At 44.3% G+C, this 23,417-nt stretch overlaps 1 protein-coding gene across 1 annotated transcript; it reads right to left on the bottom strand.

Moving 5' to 3' along the window:
• Positions 1-2,434: 2,434 nt before the first annotated feature.
• Positions 2,435-8,658, bottom strand: Hoxc13 (homeobox C13). Its single transcript, XM_052161525.1, has 2 exons — positions 7,929-8,658; positions 2,435-2,691 (listed from the first exon to the last, which is right to left on the bottom strand). Exons 1-2 carry the CDS (start codon positions 8,656-8,658, stop codon positions 2,435-2,437), a joined length of 987 nt encoding a protein of 328 aa, XP_052017485.1.
• Between the last annotated feature and the right edge of the window lie 14,759 nt (positions 8,659-23,417).

Consider the following 23,417-nt stretch of genomic DNA (forward strand, 5'->3'; position numbering starts at 1 on the left):
AAAAAGCATTTATTAACATTAAAATGTAAAAAGCTTCAGCCCCATCAGGCAAAGGGAGTCAGAAAGACAAACTCCAATTTCCAACCTGATGCCTCCAGTCTTTCTGTGTCTCAGGAGAGAGAAAAAAATCATATATAAATAAAAATTGCTGCAGTAAAGATTTAATCTGAGATAACATTGTTTTAGGCTATATTGCTTTTTAAAAGTCTCTTAACCTGACAACTTAACGATCTCATTAACTCGACAAGATAGGGAGATAGGCACAGATGCGACAAGGAAAACAAATTAGTGGCACCATCTACACTGACTCCAGACCTCCTGGAAGACAAGAGTTCTTAGGAATTCTAGAGAATAAAAGTAGAACTGGCTTGACAAATTGGAGGCTCAAGGGATCCTAGCATTCAGACCTCTCTGTAAGTTGATGGGATAAAGAAAGGGAGTAGAGTCTGGAAAAGCTGAGATCTGTCAAACTATGCTTTGACCACCCCAACCCCAGGCCTGAGCTGGCTGTGGATCCCTGGGGAAGGAGGACTATAGGAGCCTAAGGTGAGCTACCTACCACCTCTCTTGTTGCTAACATTGCTCCAGTCATCTCCCAGCCAAGATGCTACCTTCTAACACCTTAGAACCAGACACACACATACCCCATTGTTTGAGAGAAAACCTAGATAAGAGCCACCAATCAAACTACTTACAAATCATTAAGCAGTGAACTTTTCTCACCCACTTTCAGGCCTTTTCAGCAGATCACACCTTTCCCTCTCCCAACATAAATTCATCTAAGTTGAGTATTAAGATGGAAAGTTCTCTTATTTAAACAGAACAGACGATACAAATGTCTCCAAACTTTACTGGAGAGCAATAGAAATTGGGGACCTGCTGTTGCAGGTGATGTTTATATTCTTCCCTGGCCCTGTCTGACTGGATTGGCCATAGTAGCCTGCCCTGAAGAGCCAGGAAAGAAAGGCTTCAGAAGGAACCCAAGCAATAAAATCAAGGCCAAAAACAAAAGGATATTTTATTTTAAAAACCATTTGTGGATTTTTTCTCATTTTTTTTTTTTTGCATTCAATACATTGTCATTCAGACGTCACAATACTATATACAGATACACAACATTAAAAAAAAAAAAAAAGAACCTATTTCAGATGGGCATTTCAAAAGAACACTGTTTTGTAATGAGCCAGTGGGAAGGGAAGAGGTGAGGGGGACCCCACAGCACCAAGTTGTCTTTTGAGGAGGGAGAAATTAGGCAGCGTCTACATTTAGCTGGTTTAGTCCAAAACCAATGATCTCACCCCTCCTTGATCAGCTGCTCAAGCTTTGCTTAGCAAATCAGTAAAAAATGAAAGTGTGTGGTCTCTCCTCTCCACTATCTGCTATTGCTTATGTAGACTAAAGACTTTCTGAGGTACCCACCCTCCATCTCCTTTAAAGAAGCTTATAAAAAGTTCAGATTCTATGTCTGGCCTAATTCCCAACCTCACCAAGAGAGAGAAAGAGACAGAAGAAGCCACATTTAGCATTGTGGCTAGAGTTTTGTTTTGTTTTGTTTCTGTCCTCCTTGGACTTCCACAGGACTAAGAAAGAGGAGGCAGTGGGGTCAAAGGCACCTCCTGGGAATGGGAATCAGTTCTGGGTTAGGAACTGATGTGGCTAGGGGCTGCACCAACTCCAGCTTTTGTTGAGACAGAGAGAGAGAGAGAGAGAGAGAGAGAGAGAGAGAGAGAGAGAGAAGAAAGAAACAAAGAAAGAAAGAAAGAAAGGGGAAAAAGGTGAAAGGGAAAAAGAAAGAAGAGAAAGAGAAAAGAAAATCAAATCTACAAGCTCCAATGATGGTTCAGTTTGAATTACATTACGCTGCCAGGCCCTAAGGATTAACATCAATATTAAGACGACTTTTAAAAGATGCACAGAAAATTTGTAACTGGGAAAACCTTGCCTACGGAGTTCAGGAATGACAGTAAAAGGTGGAACAGGAAAGAAAGAAAGAACTCCCCAGATCCTGCGCCATGCACCCAGGAATGAGGGTCTTCCACAAGCTGAGGCACAGGAAGAGACAAGAACTGAGTAATTTGGAATCCCCCAGTCCTGCTTTGGTAGGAATGACTGGGCTCCCCGACTCCTCCGCCGGCCACAAAGACCAAGAGGTTAGAGACAGTCTTCCTTTGGCACCCCTTCGAACCCACCTCCACAGCTGCGGGTGCTAAGTGGGTGCCTTCTGGCAGTGTGTGTGTGTGTGTGTGTGTGTGTGTGTGTGTGTGTGTGTGATTAGGGGTGGGATGGGGCTAGGGTAAGGCAGAGCTGATCCTCTTTCTCGGTAAGATTAAATAGTGGTCTGCGCCGGTGCAGCGTCCTTCGGGTGGATTCCGTTATGGTACTAAGCAGTGACATAAATAGTCGGGGCAGGCGGGGCGGGTGGGCAAACGGACGGTCAGGTGGAGTGGAGATGAGGCGCTTTCGATTTGCTGACCACCTTCTTCTCTTTCACACGCCGGTTCTGGAACCAGATGGTGACCTGGCGCTCCGAGAGGTTCGTGGTGGCTGAGATGCGCCGGCGCTTCTCTTTGGTGATGAATTTGCTGGCTGCGTACTCCTTCTCTAGCTCCTTCAGCTGCACCTTGGTATAGGGCACGCGCTTCTTGCGCCCGCGCCGGTAGCTGCTCACTTCGGGCTGTAGAGGAACCACGTCTAGAGAGAGAGAGAAGGCGTGCAGGAGCAAGTGAGGTGGGTGGCTAAGGACTACCCCGATGCGAGGCGGCCGGCAGTTCCCTCAAGGTCTCAATTGGACCACCAGATTACATTGCTTGATGAGGCGCCCTAATTCCAAGTAACCCCGCTGCTAGTAAGGCCACAGAGGTGAGGCCACTGGAGTGCCAGCCTCCTTTTAGGTACAAACTTTAAGGGAAGGAGCTCAAAAAGCTTAGTAATCAAGATAATATTTTAAGGCATGTGTTTTAAAAAGAAAATCAAAACAATGCAAACAAAATCCATGATAAAAAATATCATTAAAAACTAAACAGAGAATCTGTATTATTGATTTTTTTCCCTTTCGCCTCATTCTCTACTATGGCTCTGCACAATAACCTTTATTAGAAACCTCGGACCCTTAAAATCAGATACACCAAGTCCTCCTGCTTGCTGGAGTGCCGGTATTTAGAAAAAACTTCATTCTTCAGTTAGCACAACAGGGTTCCTAAACCCTATAATCTCCCCTTTGTTGGGGGAAGGATTTACATTGTAAGTTTGAGGAGTGTGTGGCAATCGGGGTGTTAGCTACAGGGGCACAGACCATCAAGTGGGTCCCTCGGGCCAGAAGGTGCCCAGGCACATGAAGTCTAGCCTTACACCATGGATCTGATCCCCCAACATAGAGAAGAAACTATCAGATGAAGCCAGACTGCTTGCGGGTGGGGAGATCAGTCACTTACAAAAAAGGGCTCCAGTGTTGTGACTCATCTACCAACAGCCAAGGAAGAAGATCCTGGCTACACGTAAGGAAATCAGATCCCCATAGGAGGAGGTGCATACATAGGTTCCACCGAAAGGAAAAAAAATTCTGTTCCAGCCTTCCTATTTCTGTTCTTCCAAAGATGACAGAAATCTACACCCCAGCGACCCTAAGCTCTACCCTTGCAATTTCAGCTACCACTTGTCCAGTTTCTTCAGGGTTAGAGCATTTCACAGGAATTCAAAATAGCATGGCACTCACCACCTGCACTCTTGGCATGGAAAGAGCACAGTGGCAGGATAGGAGAGATTATGTGAATAGTTCAGTTTTCATTACTTTCTCTGCCATCAACGGACGGACTTCAGGTAGACTCTAATAGGGACTGAGTGTCTGAGTTCTCTTCTTCATTCTTATGTTCCTTTGGAGTATTAGACATGGCCCCAGCATGAAAAAAAAAATGTTTCTTTACACCCCACCCTGTAAGCATCTTCCCTATACTGCCATTCCCCGTGAGTGAGTCTGCCCCCCCCCCATGGCCCACTAAACAGGGAGGGGCTGTGGGAGGGAGATCACAATAGAATGCAGATAGAAATAAAGTACCCAGGAAGAAAATGGAAAGGGGTTCCAGTGGCCAGCTCAGGCTGCATTCATGGTGACAATTTCTCAGGGAAATTATCTATCCAACTTGTCAATGCATCTCTGACACCCGAGATTTTTTTTTTTGAGATTTTTTTTTAATCAGGAAAAACAAAACAAAAACAAGCCACTTCAGTTTAGTAAATATGATCTGTCAAGTTAATGTTTTGTTTTTTTTGTCCTAGACAAAGTTTTAAATAACTCATCTTCAATTTGTTTTACTCTTATAGATGGAACTATATTTAAGAAACAGATGGTTCTGGGGCAAGAATAAAAATGAAGAGAATTAGTGATATCATGAACTCCTCCCTTCTCCAGAACACTTCTTCAGTTGTATTTTATTAAACTCATTTTACAAGATTAGAAATCAGAGGCTCATAGTAGGGAAGTGACTTAACTGACAGAGCTGGAATCTAGACTCTCTGACTCTTCACATAAAGTCAGAGTAAGGGTCAAAAGAGAGATGGACCTCCTAGTACACATCCCCTTTGTTGAAGGGCAAAGTGAGGATATGGGTGCGTTTCAGTTTTTGAATGAACCAGTTAACTGTTTCTAATTAAAAAAAAAAAAACTTGACTTTTTGTAGTTCCCTAAACATAAACTCTAAATTTCTAATGAAGTTTAATTAACACAACCCTAAAAACTCTGGTTAAAAGGTAGATAACTGCCAGAAACTGGTCATTTTTTCCCTCCCTCTATTCTATGTCCACCAAGATTGACTCCTCCAATGTTTTTTGGAGGGGGGGGGTGTCAAACTGAACAGTAGGTTGTTTTGACCTCCTGGAGAAATATTTCCTATCTTTCCTTCTCAAAGAAGCACCTTCCATTGTCTGTTCTTTTGACTAGAAAGGAATTAGGCTTCACAGATGTGAGAGCAGCTGGTAGCTTAGATGTTGAAGAGCATCTACCCTGCTTAGTGTTGGACTTAGCTATTAGTATCTCAGTGTTCCTTCCCTAGTGTACCCCTACACTCACTGATTTATACCTGGGAATCTAATCAGTATCTATGAGAGGCAAACAAGAAAGAAAACAATCTCGTGTCAGTCTTTGTTTTGGGGTAGAGGCTTCTGTGCAGGGCACTCCAAAGCCTGCCCACTTCATCAGTAGGCTCTGGGATTTAAGGACTATCCTTCGCAGCCAGGGGCTCTTTCCAATCCAAATTCAAAGACTGCCAATATAGACTTTTAGTACAGGCTCCAAAAAACCCACTGTCTTGTTTTTGTTTTGTTCTGGTCTATAATCTACCTGTTTATCTATCTACCTATCTCAGGACTGCCTTCTTTTTCTTCTACTGTCTAATTCTGTCCTGGGATTTCTGCCCTTCTTGATGAAAAAAGAAGGGTGTCTATATTCACCACAAAGTGTGTGTGTGTGTGTGTGTGTGTGTGTGTGTGAGAGAGAGAGAGAGAGAGAGAGAGAGAGAGAGAGAGAGAGAGAGAGAGAATTGTGAAGCAGGGGACTGTATAATTGGGAGAAAGAAGCCACAACTCCTCATAGCTCTAATTATCTAGATCTTTCTGAACAATTGCCTCCATCTCCCACACCAGCCTAGACTATCATAGGTGAGGTTTCTCAGAGCCAGAGGCAGTGAAGAGAGACAGTGGTGTTTATGGCTAGATGTTGCTGAACAAACCACAATTGCATAGACAGAGTTATCTGAAAAATCTCACTACTTCTAAAAGACCTGTGTGGGTAGAAAGATGGAGGGTGTCTGAAGATAATTTCTTTTTCATCTTCCTCCCTCCTGGACTTCTTCAGGCACTGAGATACAGCAGCCAGAATCTATTTCTACGTGGGGAGCATGAGCTCAGAGCAGTGTAGGCACACCAGGTCTTATACCCACTTCCCCGCTGTAATTTGCAAGTGTATTAAATCTCAATTGGGTTGTATGGCTTTTTTTATTATTATTATTTCAAAGATATCTTTCTCTAGGAGGCTGTGATATAAACATGTTTATTTTTAGCAGAGTGTTTTTTTGTGTTGTTCTTGTTCCTGGGAATCTTTAAGATGTTTACTTGCTTAAAGATAATTCTGAGTTTCCCACCCCCCCAACCTACCATACAATCCACATGCCTATACAGGAAAGCCACAGTAGCTCTTTTAGGTACACTCTTCATTCCAAAGACATTGCTTTTTTTGCTCTAGGCCTGAGTTCTTACAGTGAGCAGGGTGGGCACCAGATTCCTAGTCCACTGGCTCTCTCTCAGTGACCCATTAATTCCACTACCACAAGGATTCCTACTGGACCTTCATTCAAGAAGCTTTCTATTTTATGAGCTAGAGAAGTGAAGAGCAGCCTATCTTCTATAAGTGTATCATAGAATGCCTACATATGAACAACCTAACTTATAGAAATGTATCAGTCTGTGGCTCAAGTCTGTGGCTCACATGAATACATTTGTAATGTATAAAAAAATCTTATATTCAATGCAGAGAAGGTAGTGTATGATACCATTCTACCACAACCATGTTCTCAATTATGACAGTGAGAAATAGGGTGCCTTGTGTGCCTTATGTGGTTTTAGCTCTGGTGCTGACTTGTGTTATATCAACTGACGTTGTGCTGTTTTACAGAATGTTTTTTGCTACATTATGTAATATCATTCAGTGATTCTTCTCCATCTACCTCTCCACCCAATCCCAGATGCAGAAGAATTTCAGGTCCACTCCAAAGAGGTCTTTGGGTTGATCCTTCCCAATGAAAAATCCCCAGGCCTGGCATGGGATGCTAGGGGGCTCCTTCTGGGCACAGTGAGAAGCTATCTTAGGTTTCTCTGGACTCTCAAGGATCTTTGGAGCTATCCAAAAGAGGACTGTCTCCCATTGAGCTCTGTACCATGGAGAGTAGACCCAAATGCTGGCTTCTCTAGACCCTCAGATCCTTATCCCTCAGATCAGAGTGGAACCCAAAGCTTCTGATGCAGTTGTGGGAAATCTGGGCCAGTCTTTCTCCTCTGGGGAGTGAGGGGGGTATGGAATCCTTTCCTATTCAGAAACATCCACAGAGGAACAAAACAAGAGTGTTCTCTTCTTGCATACACAGCCAGACAAGAGTGGTCTGGACCCTGGACCACTACACAGGACTGCCTCTCCCACCTCCCATTTTAAAACCCCCTTTCTCTGTCTGGAATTCTGGTAACTAACTCTCACTTGGAGGACTTAGCAGCGAATTCATGAGATTAAAACTGTGTACCAGAGCGGAAGAAAAAAAATTGCATACCAGAAGAGGATTCAAATCTTACACATTTCCTCTACAGAGATTTTTAGCTCTTCTGTGCTCTTATAAAACATCCATGGTTAAATTTAAAATGAAAAAATATTGTATATTTCTATAGACTCTGGTGAATTAGATCCCTATTTTAATGCAATAGTATCTGGTGGTTGACAGATCCTGAAAAGGTAAAGATTCTTATCCTCTCTCTAAAACCCCAACTATCCACTGGGTTGAGGGTTTTGGACTAAGTTCCAAGGCACCAGAGGCCCAAACCCAACCCATTCCTGGCTGGGAGCGGATTTAGGGACCAGGATCCCTGAGCGAAGCTGGAGCGGGCTGGGGGAGGAGGAGGCGAGCTCCCGACCGGAGTGCAGCCGAGCCGGCGCTCGGGCGCCTCTGATTGCTTCACTCTGGACCCGGCAGCTCCGGGGAACGTGTCGGAGCAGATTTCTTCCCCAGTGCATTCCTCAGCATAGCTCGCCCGGCCGGCTCCATCGACAGCCTAGCCGAGCCGGCGCGCCGGGGCCAGACGGCGGGGGTGGCTGAGGCGCGGAGCCGCGGGGCAGGCAGGGCGGGGAGGGGTCCCTGGCGGCTGCGGCGGCACCACCACTCAAACCCCTTCCTTACCTGGGAAGGGAGACTTCCAGAGGTGGGCGGACTGCGACTGCTCCTTGGAGCAGTACACCTGACTGTCCCAGCCATTGGAAAGAGCCCAGTGCTGGTAGCCTTCAACAGGGATGAGCGCGTCGTGACGCGGCTCCGGGTGCCCGCTGATCCCGGGCACTACCGACACGTCCAGGTATCCGGGCATTGCCTGGTAGGAGCTGGCGAAGCTGGGGTAGAAGGCGAACTCCTTAGCCCTGGAGGACAGATCGTCACCAGGCAGGGCGCCCGACGGCTCCGGGTACTTGTCTCCCGGGTGATAGGCGCAAGGTTTCTGCTGCAGGTTCACGTTGTGCGACAGGCGGCAGCCGTAGTAGCTGCCCCCAAATGGGTAACCGTAGCCCAGGGTGGCGCTGGACGAGGTGGGGGGCGCCGGCGGTGGGGCGCATTGGCGCGCCGCCTCCGGAGCTGGGATGTCCGTGTAGACGGCGCCCTGAGGGGCACCCAGAGGAGCCGGCGGGCGGGCCAACACGGGGTGCGGGAGCAGGTCGCGGCAGTGGCTGGCCGGGCAGCTGCCGCCCAGCCCGTCCATGCTCGGGGCTTTGCCGGGGCTCGCTCCGCTGCAGCCGCCCCCCGCGCCGCCCGCGCCGCCGCCTCCCCCGCCGCCGCCGCTGCCGCTCTCCGCCGCGCTGTCCTCATAGACGTACATAAGGCTCTCCGGCCAGCGCGGGTGCAGGAGCAGCGAAGTCGTCATGACATGATCTGCTCCAGCTTTTTAAAAACTCCACTTGCCAGCAGCAGCGAGCTAGGGAGACACCTCGCTCCCTTTTTCCCTCCCCCATCCCTCCTCCCTTCTCTCTCCACCCCTCCCCTCCTCCTCCTCCCCCTCGGTGCTTCCCCCTCCCTAGCCACATTCCCACTACGCATGCGAACACACTTCATTAAGAAATCTGGCTGCTCCCGCCCTCCTCTCCAAAGCACTGCCCCTATCCCCACGTGACCACAGCCGCTGCACGTGATGCTAGGCCTGGGTCTCCTGGGGTTCCCTCCCGGGAGGTGGGGCGGGGCGGAAAGAAATGAGGACTTTGTTGATTGGCTCTCTGAAAAGGAAAAGGAGGAGAGAATTGGGAGATTTAAAGGGACAGGGCAACGCCCCCTAGGCAAGCCTTGTTAGGGGAGGGGGGGGGCGCAGAGAGGCTTAATTTGGCCGACGCAAAGGGACCTAGGGAGAAAAGGATGGCTCCTCCTCTTAGGCTCTGGACTGAGAGATGTGTCTGAGAGCCTCTGGTTCTCAAGCAAATGGCTTTGACTACCGAAGTCTCTAAATTGGAGCTTGGAGCTGAGATTGGAGGCAAACCTGGAGTTTTAGTGTTAATAATAATTAATGATGATGATGATGATAATAATAATAATAAATCTATCCAGGAAAGCTCTAGCTGTGGCGGGTTGCGCTTCAGCTCACGGTGGGCAAGAACCTCACCGAGCTTCTCAGTCAGCCTTTGATGCAGAAACCAGAGTTTCAAACTCTGCCCTCAGCGGCTTTCCCCAAATCCCCAGTTTGTCTGGAAAAGGGCTCTCTCCGGTATCAGACGTGAATGGGATACAGGATTTCCCAAATGCAGACTTCCGATGTGGGGAGAGAAATGATGAAATATACTCAGCGAGAAGAGAAGCAGAGGATAATGGAGAGGGGCAGAAGGACAGCTTGCCATTTCACAGCATACAAAAGGAATACCGGAGAGTCGTGTGCCCGCCCCCCCCCCCCCCCACCAAAGAAACAGAAGCAGATTCTGACCGAGCAAAAGGAAAGCGCGGGATGCTTGCAAGCGCCTCTTTGGGTGCACAGGAGGAAATGTAGAAAGAGGAGAAAACCTGCTGCTCTTAAAGGGACTTCTGACAGGTGCAACTCCCAACATACAAGTACAAGGCCCCTCCACACTCAGTGGTTTGGGCTGATGGGATGCTGAGCACTAAGGAGCCAGGCAGCACTTAAATTTAAGCTGCCTTATTCTTGTCCCCACTGTGTCAGGATCACTCTTGTTCAGGCAGAGTACTTAGATCTCAAACTGTCTTCTATTTCAAGAACAAATTAGCACCAAGTTACTGATTTTTATAACACTCTCTTTCTGCCTCAGTAGAGTCATCCCTTTGCAGAGGGGCATCTCCATGGAATTGTGCCAAGCTCCCTTTCACACATACCCCTCCCTGAGGAGAAGAGGTAATAAAGAGCGAGAGAGCAGGAAAAAATAATAAAGCAGGAGAGAGAGGGGCTGCGGTGTCTGCCTCCTTCTCGCCTCTGCCACAAGTTTTAAATGCTGGGTGCTGGGTGCTGATGTTCACACAGGCCATCAACCATGAACACCTATGAAGACCAATCCTAGACCTTTCAGTTGGAGGCAAATGTTGGAGCTTGCCTCAAGAACCCTGAAGGAGGAAGTTGGTCTCTGACGGTTGAAAGCCCCAGGCCTTGGAGAGTCAGGACAAGAAATGGGATTTTTATCAGCGTGGTCTTCATCCAGAGGTGAATCCTCAGAGTTCTGAAAGCAGGCTGCATGCTGGGATAACAAAGAAGAAAAATACAAAAGAAAGAAGCTTGAGACCCAGGCAGGCCACCTTATCAATGTTTGAGGGAAATGACAGTATGAGAATACGCCGAAGGGGACTCTTTGAGAGACCTCTGGGCTGGGAGACTGGCTACCCTGCTGCTGGAGTCCAAGGTCAAGGTAAAAAAACAAAAAACAAAAAACAAAAAACAAAAAAAAAAAAAAACCAAGGTGGGCAAACAAGGCCAAGTCTAGACTGGGTCCTGTGAACTTGGCCCCCTTGCCTATGGCTAGCTGAGAGGGTTGGGTGGCCAGGAGGGCCGTGGGTTTTCTTAGCAGTGGGTAGTAGAGATTGTTCCTCCTCCTGTGAAGTGCTGTACCCCCACTGATAATGAGGGAGGTAGGCCAAGCCTGGGGTCTGGGGCCGGTAGGAGAAACAAAGGGTCTGGGAGAGCCTTTCCATTCCAGTGAGTGGCTGCCTTTCTAGTGAGGCCTAAATACCAGATACTCAATAGCACTTCCCCCAGCCCTTGAGAGTAGAGGCCAGAACTGTGAGAAGGATGGATCTAGGTGTAAGGAGGCCCCACAATAAATAAAATTAATGCTATATTCTTTTCTAGGTTTATATAAGGACATTAACTATTACTATTGCAGTGAGATATAGATTTAATTAACCCGGTAACTTTACAATTCCATTTATTAGGGGCAGTATTCTATCAAAATTTAGCTGGAAGAAGATAGTGGAAAACAAAGTCTCTTTCTTGCAAAGGACCAGCTGAAGATGTAGGTCCCCAAAGCAATGCGGGGTGGGGGTGGGTGCATAGGAGGCTGTGAGGCAAAGTCCTGGTTAAGGACACCAAGAGCAGAGAGCGGGAGATCTTCACACTCCCTTGAGCTTGATTCTCCAAAACCTTCCGTGCCTGCTCTCTTCTGCCCACAGGGATCATAGAAGGAGGCATGCAGAGAAGAGCCTGTGTGAGAGCTTGTGAAAAGTAAAATGTTGCTGGGTAATTAACTTTAAGCGTGGGGTCGCTTTACCTAGTACCCTGAAAAAAAATGTGTATCTCGCTGAGACACAAGTAAAATCAAATTAAACACTCCAGGAGAATATGCATCACTGGAAACATAGTAATTACATCTCATTTCAGAGGCGATTCGGCGCCCTGAAAGCCCTGCTTTGTAACCTCTGGTTGAAAAGCTCACCCGGCACCATTTTGCCACACCTCGATTTCCCCACTTCAAGGACTGTGTGGTGGGGATTGGCCCAGGAAGAAGTTTAGAGAAAAACAAACAAAACCAAACAACTCAGAAGTGAAACTGCTGATGTAGGAGAAAGGGATCATTTAAGTGAAGGGAAATGAGAAGGGCCTCTTCCTCACCAGGAGACCCAGCTGGTCCTGGGAGACCAGAGCCAGCCGTGGTCTGCCCTCGGCCGTCATCCAGTGAATCAACTTTTCAGCTAAGTTACCCCAGCTTATAAAAGATATACTTAAGGTGCCTTTACCTTTTCATTTCTCTCTCTCTCTCTCTCTCTCTCTCTCTCTCTCTCTCTCTCACACACACACACACACACACACACACACACACACACACACACACACACACACACACACACACAGAGGCAGGCAGCCCATCTGTGGGTTTAGGGATGTGGGTAGAAATGTATGGCACTGTTAGCAAGCATCTCTGTGGACACGTGCTAAATGTGTTCATGAAGACACAAACTCTTTGTGTAAATCCTCTATCTACAAATAAAGGTCGGTTGGAGTTTGTCTGCTTATTTGTGTACACACTCAGTCACACTCCTATCCCAGTCTCCTTACAAAAGCATCACCAAAGAAAATCCCAGGGAAACAGAAGGTCTGGTGGTCTGTGCCTTTCTCAGACTAGGGTGGTATGGGAGTAAAATTTCTAACCCACTGCACCAAAGGCAAAGTTAGAGGTGTAACCTCACAGCGTTTGCAGCAGGAGGGAGCAAGCATGACCTACAGTGAGTGCTGGACATGGCTCGAATTCTGGGTGAGATAAATCAAGTTGTGTTTTATTCAGTGCTGAGGTTTCTTCCTCTGGAAATTAGACATAGGGTGATTTTCCAATTTGCCTCCCTTTTCTGGTTCCTCCATATTGGTAAGGGATATGCTTGAAACTTTATATATAGTTTCTCCCACCCCCATCTCTTTTATGGGGAGAAAAATCCAGTTTTAAAAAAAGAGGGGGTTGGTTGAGTCTGTAGGAGAACAAAGAGACTCACGGCCATGGGATCTGGATTCTGGCCCAGATTTGGGGCATTATAAGGCTCATATAGAGTGCTGGGGGTGTTTTGTTTTCTTTTTTCTTTTTCTTTTCCTTTTCCTTTTTCTTTTTCTATTCTTTTTTTATGTCCAAGGTTCTGGCTGCAGGACAGAAGAGATTTGTGGAGGATAGAAAACACAGGGTCTGAGCTTTCCAGGCAAGAAAGGAATGTTTAAGATTAAGAAGGGGTTGGGGGATGAGAAAAGGGGCATCCTGTGAATGTGTGTTTGAAACAGGAGACCCATACATTGGGAAGAAATTTCTGGTAGGCTGCAAAGGGCAATATAGACAGGGAAAGAAAGAAAAGTAGCTAAACTTGGTGCTCCTGTCCTATCCCAGTTACCCCTCTTCCTCCTTCTGGAAGGATGAGATCGCTGTCATGGTACAGATGCTATATTCTGGACCCTGGTCCCTTGTGAGCCCGCTCTTCTCTCAGTACTCAGAGCCTGGGGACTCACCTCCTGGACAGCAGCTGCCTTCCTGGCATCTTCCATTCCATTCTTGTTACTTCCCTTGGCTCCCAGCTTGAGGGGAGATGGAACCAGGGTGGCTGAGGCTTCACTTTGCTCTTTGTTTAAGAATTTTACATTCCTCAACTCAAACTTGCCTTCATGTAAGACCTTTCTAAATGGCAGGAAGATCTACTTCTCTGTGTTACTTAACTAGGACCTGTGGCACTGGCCTAGGCTTGAGGCCATCCCAAACCTTCTCTGATTCAGTGGAGATCCATGCAGTGCTACAGGTATAGGCTATCTCCATCCTTTTTCTGAATTCCCATTCCTCCTGCCTCTTCAACTGTAGACTTTACATGTGGAACTTAGCAGGATCAGAGAGAGCAGGGTGAAGTGCCAAGAAGCTGGCTGCCTTCAGTGCATCTCTCTTTCTTCCTCAGTTTGCCAAACTCCTAACTCCAACAAGCTCAGTAGAGAGCTTCAAACCACTTCATCTTTTCTTTTCCCACACTTTCCTAATTCTCACCGTGCACACTTCCTTTTCTTTTGGCAGCAGGCAGCATCTCAGTCTGGCACTTGCCCCCAAGCCAGAAAAAAAGTTCAAAGAATTAATGTGAGTTAAGAAATTAACAAAGTGTCTCCTCCCATTCTGCGCCTCCCTTCAGGACATGGCCCTCTCTTCCCCTTGCCTCTCTCAACACCTCCCCCTATTAGGAAGCCCTTCAGAAACAGACAAATAAAATCCTCTCCTGGTTTTAGGGCCTGTCTGAGAGGGAAGTCCAAGTTCATTTTCAAGTTAGACAAGAGAACTGAGGGGGTTGGGGACAAGGTGGAGGAGTGTTTGCTGGGGGCTGGATTTAGCTTCCTCGCAGAGATCTAACAAAAGCCCCTTTTGGTCAGAAAGCCAACAAACTGAATGCCTGGAAAAGGTATTTATCACTTTCCTTCATTTCCTCCATCATTTAAAGTTTAGGTTTGGGGCTCCTAAGAGGGAAATAAACCATCAACTTAAAGAAAGAAAGAAAGAAAGAAAGAAAGAAAGAAAGAAAGAAAGAAAGAAAGAAAGAAAGAAAGAAAGAAAGAAAGAAAGAAAGAAAGAAAAAAGAAAGAAAGAGAGAGAGAAAGAGAGAAAGAAAGACAAAGAAAGAAAGAGAAAACTATTTTCAGTCACTTTAAAACAGAAATGTGAATAATAATGTTTTTCTTAGAACAGAGAGGAATTGTAGGTCCCAGTGCAACATTCTTCTGAATCTATGTCTACTGTTTAACCTCTTTCCATTAGGTAAAATGGTATAGCTAATGAGTAGCTATTTTTGCTAAGTCCAATGGACTATAGTTATTGCCATGAAGTGGGAACTAGAGTGTGGGGATCTTAAAAAGACTTGGCACAGTCCTGAGAGTACGTGTATTTCATTGTGAGGAAGAAAGGGGTTAAAATCAAATGGGCTACAGCCCAGCTCTCTATTAGATACCTTCAGCAGCTGTAGCAAAATCACATTCTAATCTGGACACCACAGAGCAAAATGCAAGAAAAAGTTAAAAGGTTAATTTCAGAAGAATGGCTCATCCTCCTATATCTAAACAAGAAGGAAGAAAAGAAAAGAAAACAAACAAACAAACCCAAGGCTTAGCTGAAGGGTGGGAGGACCCCTTCTAAAATGACCAACTTTGATTGGCATCCATGAAGTGAAAAGATGGAAAAGAGATTGTGTGTCTGAATATTTGGGACGGGGATTCCTGTTGGGAGTCATCATGGAAAGATATGTGAGATATAATTTGGTGACTTTTAGTGACCTGAAGGGGAGCACCCTGATTTCTGTGGGGGAGGACCTATTAAACTATCTCTTCCCTGTTGCCTTCTTGTCAAGCAAACTCCCTTATTTACAGGGCGCTAAAAGGCACATTATTTTTTCTTTTGGCTCCTTCCCTGTACTGTAACAGAGCTAACAACAGACTCTGAAGACCTAGAAAGGAAAATGGGGCTATTCCTAGAAATCACTGCCACCCACTTTCATAGTCAAGAGAAGTGGACCTCAGAGAAGATATGATCTTTCAAAGTAGAGAAACCACCTCAAGATCCTGTGATTTGACAGTGCTAAGACTATCTAGGGAGCCTGGGTGCTGAGTTCAGGGTTTTGGACAGTGTTCTTCCGGAGGAATGTGGGCTAGAGAAAGTATGCACTATACATATACATAGGAACATTTGTGGATCATCATTATGAGCTATGCAAAATGGAACATGGATAAGATATAAGCTTGGAAAAGGCCCTGTTCTCCTCAGAGGAAATAATCTTTTTCTCAATTGAGCCAATAGCCAATGTTAAGAAGAGTCTAATTCTTAGATACAGTGAGGAAAGACTTTGGTCACCTCCTCTCCTACTGTAATAATTCAGAAAGTTCCTTTTACTATAATCTGCATTTATGTTGTAAAAACACCCATAGCCTTCTTTCTAGTGCATGGCTTATTAATGGCTTTACCATTAAAGAAACAATACAGGTTTATTTCTGGTTCACTACTACAGACCCATCATTTCTAGACAAGTAAGCTTTGCTAGGTGTTACAGAGAAAAGTCACATAAACATTAACATAAGACATGTGCCCTCAGATACTCATCCATGGCATTAGGAGATCTTTTCATTTTTGTTTTAAACACAATATTTTACATGATTATTAAAACATAGCCATGTTTAATTTTAAAAATTAAGGTTTTAAAAATCATGGTGTGGAGGGAGATGGCCGGTGGTCCTGTGGATTTAAGACATGTGTTTGGTACAGTCATTTTTAAAAATTCATCTCTATTTTCAAATACAATTAACTATCAAGCAGAAATAGTATTCTGTCATATCTGAGTGCAGGGATTTCCTTTAGTATTATTTTATTTTTAAAGAAAGAACAAAAGCATCAGGGTGGAGTCCAGGATCCACCCAGGAGTGATTTTCCAATCACACAATCCTTAGTTTGTTTTTCACTTAGTGAGGCTTTTAGTCATGAAGTCAGAATTCTAAGTTGTCACTGTTCTTTGGAGCAAAGTTTTCGCTCAAATATTGGGAAGTTTTGGTCACTTCCATACCTGGGGATGAGTGGGCTCTATCAGAGGAGTCGCCGCTGTGGAGATCCCGCCAGGAGGAACTTGCTCAAGCATAGATCTGCTTTATCCTCCCCCCCCCCTTTGGATCGCTCCCAAGACTCATTTAAACACGCTATTTGTTTTTAATGTTACATGTGACAATTATTGAATATTTTGGTTTACCAAGGCTGACCAAACTTAAGCTTGGAGAGAGTTGCTTTCACACAGGACAATAAATGACTGACACACGGGCTAAGTGCCCGCAGCTCTTTAACCAAACCTGAGCGAATCAAGGGAGTACAAGTCCCAGCATAATCCTCATTGACTCGCGCTCGCTCGGGCACCAATTGTTCGGCCCTGAGGACTGGCGTGTTAATTTGAGCCGTAGGATCGACACCAGTAGAGTCCTTGGGTTCTGTGGGAGTGCTGGCTTCCCCCGACCACAGCGCATTCATAGGGTGCTGTGTGAGCAGAATCGGAAGTGTTGGGAGCTAGGTCTCCAAATCTCCAGGAGTCTCTGTACTCATCTGTATAACTTAACAAAGAATTACATATTTTAGCTAGGGCACAAAATAATATGTTTATCATGACATTTTCATAGATAATAACGTCTTTGCTCTGTCTCCTTCCCTTCTCCCACTGTGGTCTCCCCACCCCAAAAAATTTCAGTTGGACACATCCATTGCCAAGATCAAGGCTTTCTCCTTGTCTGAGAAAAAAATTTTTTTTCTCCAAAAAATAAGTGAAGAAAAAGCAAATCATGGCATTTATTTTCCTGTGCTCAGTCATGGACTAGAAAATAGTTAAATAATAATCACACAGAAACAAAGATTTCCCACACACTATTGGGTATGTTTCAATTATACTTCTAAACTTGCTGCATTGCAGGTCTGCAAATTTTCTATATTAAATCTTACTTCAGAATGTTTTGTGCCTTGATGTATAGACAGCATCGGGATTATAAAAGATGGTGCCCTTTCTTCTCTGGAAGGTTATCTATCAGAAAATTGGTCTTACTACTTTTCACAGCCTAGCCCCACACTTAAATCTGTTTCTCAAATATGATGTATCTTGGGAAGAAGAAAGCCAAACAGACTCCTTCTCTTCCAGAGATGAATGCTCCCTTCATCCTCTCTGAGTCTAGCCCTCTGAACTCTATTTATTAAGGAACTGGGCTCTTTGCTAGGTCCGTGAAACTCCCCTTTGGTCCTCATGCTGGATTCACGGAGTTCACTCTTTAATCTCTGAACCCTCACAGTGTGTCTCAGATATTCTGCTCCGTGTGCATGGGTCAGAATCTGCCCTGAATCTGCCACATCAGGTTTTAACCTGAAGGTTCTGTGGGGTGACAGCCAATGTTTACAAGTGTATCTTAAGAGTATGTGGAGACAGCTACTCTGTCCAGTTTTCGTCATTCTGGGGGAATCAATCAAGCAAAAGCAAACCTGGAGTGAAAATGTTAATGTCAGTCAAGAAATATGATTCTTAAAGATACAGAAAACGTATCCATATTTTGTACTCTCTCTTCATGTATACATGTGTGGAGATATATGCATATATGTAAATGTGAAGATTTTTGTAAAAGGTTGATTAAAGTCCTGTCTCAAAAGGAACACATATATACACACATATATGCATACATATATATAATATAGAAAAAGTACAAGTACATCCTCATGTAGTCTCTAAATCATTTCTAGGCTACTACACTAATTTAACTACATCTAATACAATATAAATGGTGTGAAAATAGTTGTTACCCTGTACAATTTAGCAATAATAATAAAAATGTCTAAAAATGTTTGGTATAGGTGCAATTTTTAAAGTGCATGCTGGTGAGCTGGTTGGTTAATATATTGATGCCTGTGGGTAAGGACTGGTTGCACAATGTTTTGCAAACACATATACACACAAAGTCAGACACACATAGTTTGTCTGTGTGTTGATAGCTTGAATTAGTCCTATATATTTTGAACACAACCAAAATAATGTATGTCTAGAAATTGATGCCCCAAGAAGGCAAACTTTTTTTTTGTACAAGAAAAAAAAATGCAGAAGATCAAGTGCACCTTTAGTTAGATATATTTATTCTCTCTCTCTCTCTCTCTCTCTCTCTCTCTCTCTCTGTGTGTGTGTGTGTGTGTGTGTGTGTGTGTGCATGTGTGTGTCCCTCCTATCCAGCAATAACTGTTTTCCAAATATTTATAATTTGCCTTTTTATGAATTATTCAAATAATCAAAAAGAGTGAAGGCGAATGTTTCTAAAAATACTGGAAAATTGTCCATTCTCACCCGTCAGGGTGAGCCTTGAGGCTGTGACTCATCCCTGTAGAATGACGACTTAGAACCACCATTGACTTAGAACCATTCTTGAATGGACAGTACAATGCAATAACTTCAACATCTACCTTGGTTACAAACACTTAGGATGTCCTGGAACCCCCACTGTTTCTTCAGCCCAGCATCAAAAGCCAAATAGGTGCCTTTAGGCGCCTTCCCAGATGTACATGCAGACTTATTCTAGTATAGAAGTGGGATCACACTACTGCTTCGCATCTTACTGTAGAGAGTAGCCACCCAGGGCAGCCCAGAGTTTAGGAATGTTAGATATTGCCTTCTTAACTCCGCAGCGGTTTCCTATTCTTGCTCAAGAGACCAGAGGGCCTTCTCTAGGCGGCAAAGGGACGGCAGCTCTTCCGCTAGCTGTGTGCATCGAACCAGTTTAAGCCGAATTCTTGGAAAGATACAGCTATGGTGCAGTGGGACTGAGCACAAGAATTTGGCTGTCCAGTGTCTCTTGGAAAGCTTCCTCAAGTTTTGGGCAGCCTGGAGAGTTTGTCTATCTTAAAGGGAACTCCAGACCTCTGCGTAGAGCTCAGACAGAGGTCCCTTTGCCCCCAGTCAAGGACTGGGCGACCCTTATTTTCTCAATTTGAATCAAATGAAATCTACATCAGTCACGAACCTCAATCTCCAGACCACGTAGCGCCTTCCTGTTCGCGTCTTTTCCTTTTTTTTTTTTTTTTTTTAAAAGAAGAAAATCGATGGGGTGGCGGGCGGCGGCTGGGAAGTTCAAAATAAGCTCAGCACCTTATCTCACTTACTGGAGGATATAGGACGCTGCAGCTTCGTCGCTTGAAGCAGCCCAGTCGCTTTGGAGTCTACTTCCCACGCGACCGGGGTACCCAGTGCCCCAAAAGTAGTTTTTCAGAGGGACCGCCTCTCTCCAACGTCGTAGAGCCACAGGACAGGAATTGACAGCGGAGTACCGGCAGCTAGGAGCCGAGCCGCTAGTGCCTGGTCGTAGGGACAACGCAGGTCCCTCAGACTTTCGTTGCCTTGAGACCCTGCCTTCTGCTTATTTGGGGGGGCGGTGCGGGATGGAGAACTGAGGAGTTACTGATTCCTGAAGCCTCTCTAGACCGCACTTTGCAGGGCAGTTACTCCCAAAGCTGCTCCCACCAAAGGACTTTCAAGGAATCTTTCGCCATTAAAGCACTGGAACTGGGGAAGTGTGGACTAATTTTAACCTCCCTAAGGTCTACAGCGACTATTTCTTACCCAAAGCCTTCTCATTCACCTAAGTAAGTCTGGCTGCGCTTTTCTTGAAATTTGTCCGAATCTCCCCACTTTTTGTTTTTCCAGCACGTGGCCCAGCTGGTCCCTAGAAATGGGGCAGGAGAGGCTGTTTTAAAACAAAACTCCAGTGCTACAGAGGGAACAGGAAAATGTTCATTGCACACAGATAGCAAGGAAGCAATGAGTTTCACTGAAGAATGGGACACCTTGGGGAGAGTGGAGGTGGCCTTTTATTTTTAATGGAGAGCTGGAAGCTGAGAATATAGGTAACAGGGGCCATGGAGTTGCTGAAGCGTGCCTTCTGTGACCAGCCCTGTGAAGCAGTTGGTTCTTACCATAGCAGGGATTTGAGGGAGGTGGTTTTTCTTTTCTGCAAATAGTCAATCTCTTCTCAGGATGACCTCATCCCGCGGATGTATCTTCTAATCCCAGCAGAACAAGACACTTTAAAAAAATCAAATGGACTTTTCGAATTAATCTGATGTGAACTATGTTTATTATATTATGGTTGAGGAGTAAGCAATTCTGCTTTCACAGACTTTATTGGTTTCTGGATCCAGTGATAAATTTTACTGGATTTGCTTTTTATTAGCAAGAGGATTTTTTAGGACTGTTTTCACATCTAAACTCCTTGAGTTTCAGGGACATCTTCGTTACACAGAGGAAAGAAATCCTTATGGGAGAAAAGTTTGAGGGGACTAATGACAGGAGACATCATCTTGCTAGGAGAGATGGCATTGCCTTCCCCTCGCTTCTGATCTTTACAGAAGTGTTTGTTTGTTTTTGTCCCTCCTTATTCTGTCAGCACAACCCACCTGAAGAAAGTTCCCTTTGGGGGAGAAATCACATCCCTTTCACAAGTAAGGAATTCCCTTTATAAGGAAGTCCCCAATGGTACTCCTTGAAGATTTCTAGTCCTGGTATCTATAGCAACTACCCCTCTCAACTCTGATAGTTCTTCTTGCAGACCCATTGGTTGATTACAGTCCCCAGCACTCTCTGCAGTTTGTGGTGGCCATGTGACAGAATTCTAGTCAAGGGAATGTATGTTTGCTGGCCAAAGGTTTAATGTCATGACATACATCTCCCTACTATGTCTCCACTGGTACAGACACAAGATGGGAAGAGGAGTTACTTAGTGACAGGAACCAAATATTTATTAGGTCTTTTCCTAAGGAGAAGTAACCTTCTACTGTGTTGGAAACAATGAAGATTTTGAAGTGTATCACATCCCAACCCATCCTTAACCAACACATATTTTTTAAAAGAAAAAAAAAGAACATAATTGTCTTAATTATTTTATGTAAATGCTAATGACTCTGAAAGTATAGTAACTCATGCCTATGCCAGTACTTGGGAGACTGAGGCAGGAGGATCACAGAAGTTCAATGTCAGATTAGGAATCAGAGTGAGGCCTTGTCTCAAAACCTAAAAAAAGTAAGTAAATAAATCAAACAAACAAAACATACATACATGCATACATACATACATACATACATAATGCATACATAGCTACCTGGGTGTAGTTAATCCTGACACTTGGAAGGCAGAGGCAGGGAATCTCTGAGTTCAAGGCTAGCCTGGTCTACAGAGCAAGTTCCAGGACAGCCAGGGCCACACAAAGAACTCCTGTCTTGAAAACAAAACAATAAATACTCAATGAATATTAGATAACTCTTCTTGGCCTTTGGATTCAAATTCCAGCCAACATAAGAAGCTGGGGGATAGATCAATGGTTAAGATGTTCTGTTCTTGCAGAAGACCCAAATTTGATTCTCAGAACCCACATTATCTGGCTTACTCCAGTTCAAGAGAGTCGATGTCTCTAGTTTCTAAGAGCACACACATTTGTGTGTACATACCCCCACACAGACACATACACATAGGTATAATTAAAAATAAAATAAACATTTTTTAAAATAGAGGATGTCTTGTCCTATGACCCTTGGAAGTGTCCTGTAACAACATCAGACCATGTATACAATGTCAAGTCTGTAGTTAGAATGACCTTGAAGTACTGAGATTCTGAATTTGGTTTACAGTGGACTCTTCTCAATTTTCTAGTCAAGAATGCTCAGGTTTCATTTCTGTAGAGGAAAGAAGGTAGATTCTGGCTTTTCTACATCCATCTGAATGTTGTATTTCTCTTCTCGAATTCTTAACTAATGGCAGCTCAAGTGATGAGAGTTTGCAACCAGGCAAACAATTTTCTAGGAATTTGATTTGTAGAAAACAAACTGAACAAGGAAACTATGTACACCAAAAGAAGAGAAATTTCAAAAAAATAATTGATTTACATATAGACAGAAATGCAGATCTTATCAATTCAGGATTTTAAGTATGTTCAGATTTCATCAAACCTAAGACTAGGTATTCCAAACCTAAGACTAGCCATTCATTTTACTAGATTGTCTGGTCTCTTGCAAAGGTGGCCAACATGAAAATATTTTTCTCCCGAAGTGATGAGGAAATACTGAATTGATTTACCCAATATCTCTGTCCTCTTCCATATATAGATAAGTGAAATTCACCTCAGCAAATGTGCTGACTCTTGCCAACACTAAGAATGACCAGCCTCCTCTCTGTAGTAATGTGTCTCATTCTGCCATTTCTCTTATGGAGATCAAAGCAGCCGCCTTACAGACAGCTCCTCTCCAGACCCTCTGCAAATGCTTTTACCCACTGAGCCACCTCTCCAAACTGTGTACATCTCTTTATAACCAGTGTGACACAGTCATGCTGGTCTTGGGGTCATCACATGGTGAAAAGGCCTGTCAGTTACAGTGTGTTACTTGGAGAAAAGAACCATTAATAATACATCCCATTTTGCCACAGACATAAGATTTTAAACCTGTCTGTGGATGATAAAAGAAAATGTCAGTCCTTCACTGGACTCATTCTAGTAGTCAGACAAGTGGCAGTAGTAAGTAGATATGCTAACCAGAAAACTGTGATCTTCTGCTTTTGGCTTGCAGCTCGTTGGTTGGCATTGCACTGATGGTTTTGTTTTTTTCTCTTCCCCTCTCTTCTCTTCTTCTCTCCTTTTCTTTTCTTTTCTTTTGAGTCCCAATCTCATGTAAACCAGATCAGCCTTGGACTCACCATGTAGCCAATATTAAAATGATTTTCCTGTCTCTACTTCTTAAATTTTGGGATTACAGGCATATGTCACCACACTGGTTTTATCTGCTGCTGGTAACAAAATCCATGACTTCATGCATGGTAGTCAAGCCCTCTGCCAACTTGGGGCATATCTCCTTGTAAGTGTGCTATCATAGATATAGTCTATTAAATGGCACCAGAGCTCTCTGAGGATTAGCTAGAGGAAGACTTGCTATATATGCAAAGAGAAAACATTTAAGTCCATGGGTAAGATTCATTCAGACTTGGGAATTTGTTTTACATGAGAGGCCAGAAAGTATTTCCATGTTCACTATTAGTACCTCAATGCATCTGGAAATTACTTTCATCTTTTGAAAGAGTACATTGTGTGGAAGATTTAATTGTTCCATCATGTATAACCACAAGGCATAATTTCTCTGGATTAATTTCAAATCTTTTAATTCATTTTTAAAAAAA

Source organism: Apodemus sylvaticus, chromosome 17, assembly GCF_947179515.1.
Source record: "Apodemus sylvaticus chromosome 17, mApoSyl1.1, whole genome shotgun sequence".
NCBI lineage: Eukaryota > Metazoa > Chordata > Mammalia > Rodentia > Muridae > Apodemus > Apodemus sylvaticus.

Excerpts from the sequence above, each read along its gene's own strand:
- Hoxc13 (XM_052161525.1), bottom strand. The coding sequence starts at position 8,658 with ATGACGACTTCGCTGCTCCTGCACCCGCGCTGGCCGGAGAGCCTTATG. Across the intron at positions 2,692-7,928 it reads CTGGAAGTCTCCCTTCCCAG|ACGTGGTTCCTCTACAGCCC; the intron begins GTAAGGAAGGGG and ends CTCTCTCTCTAG.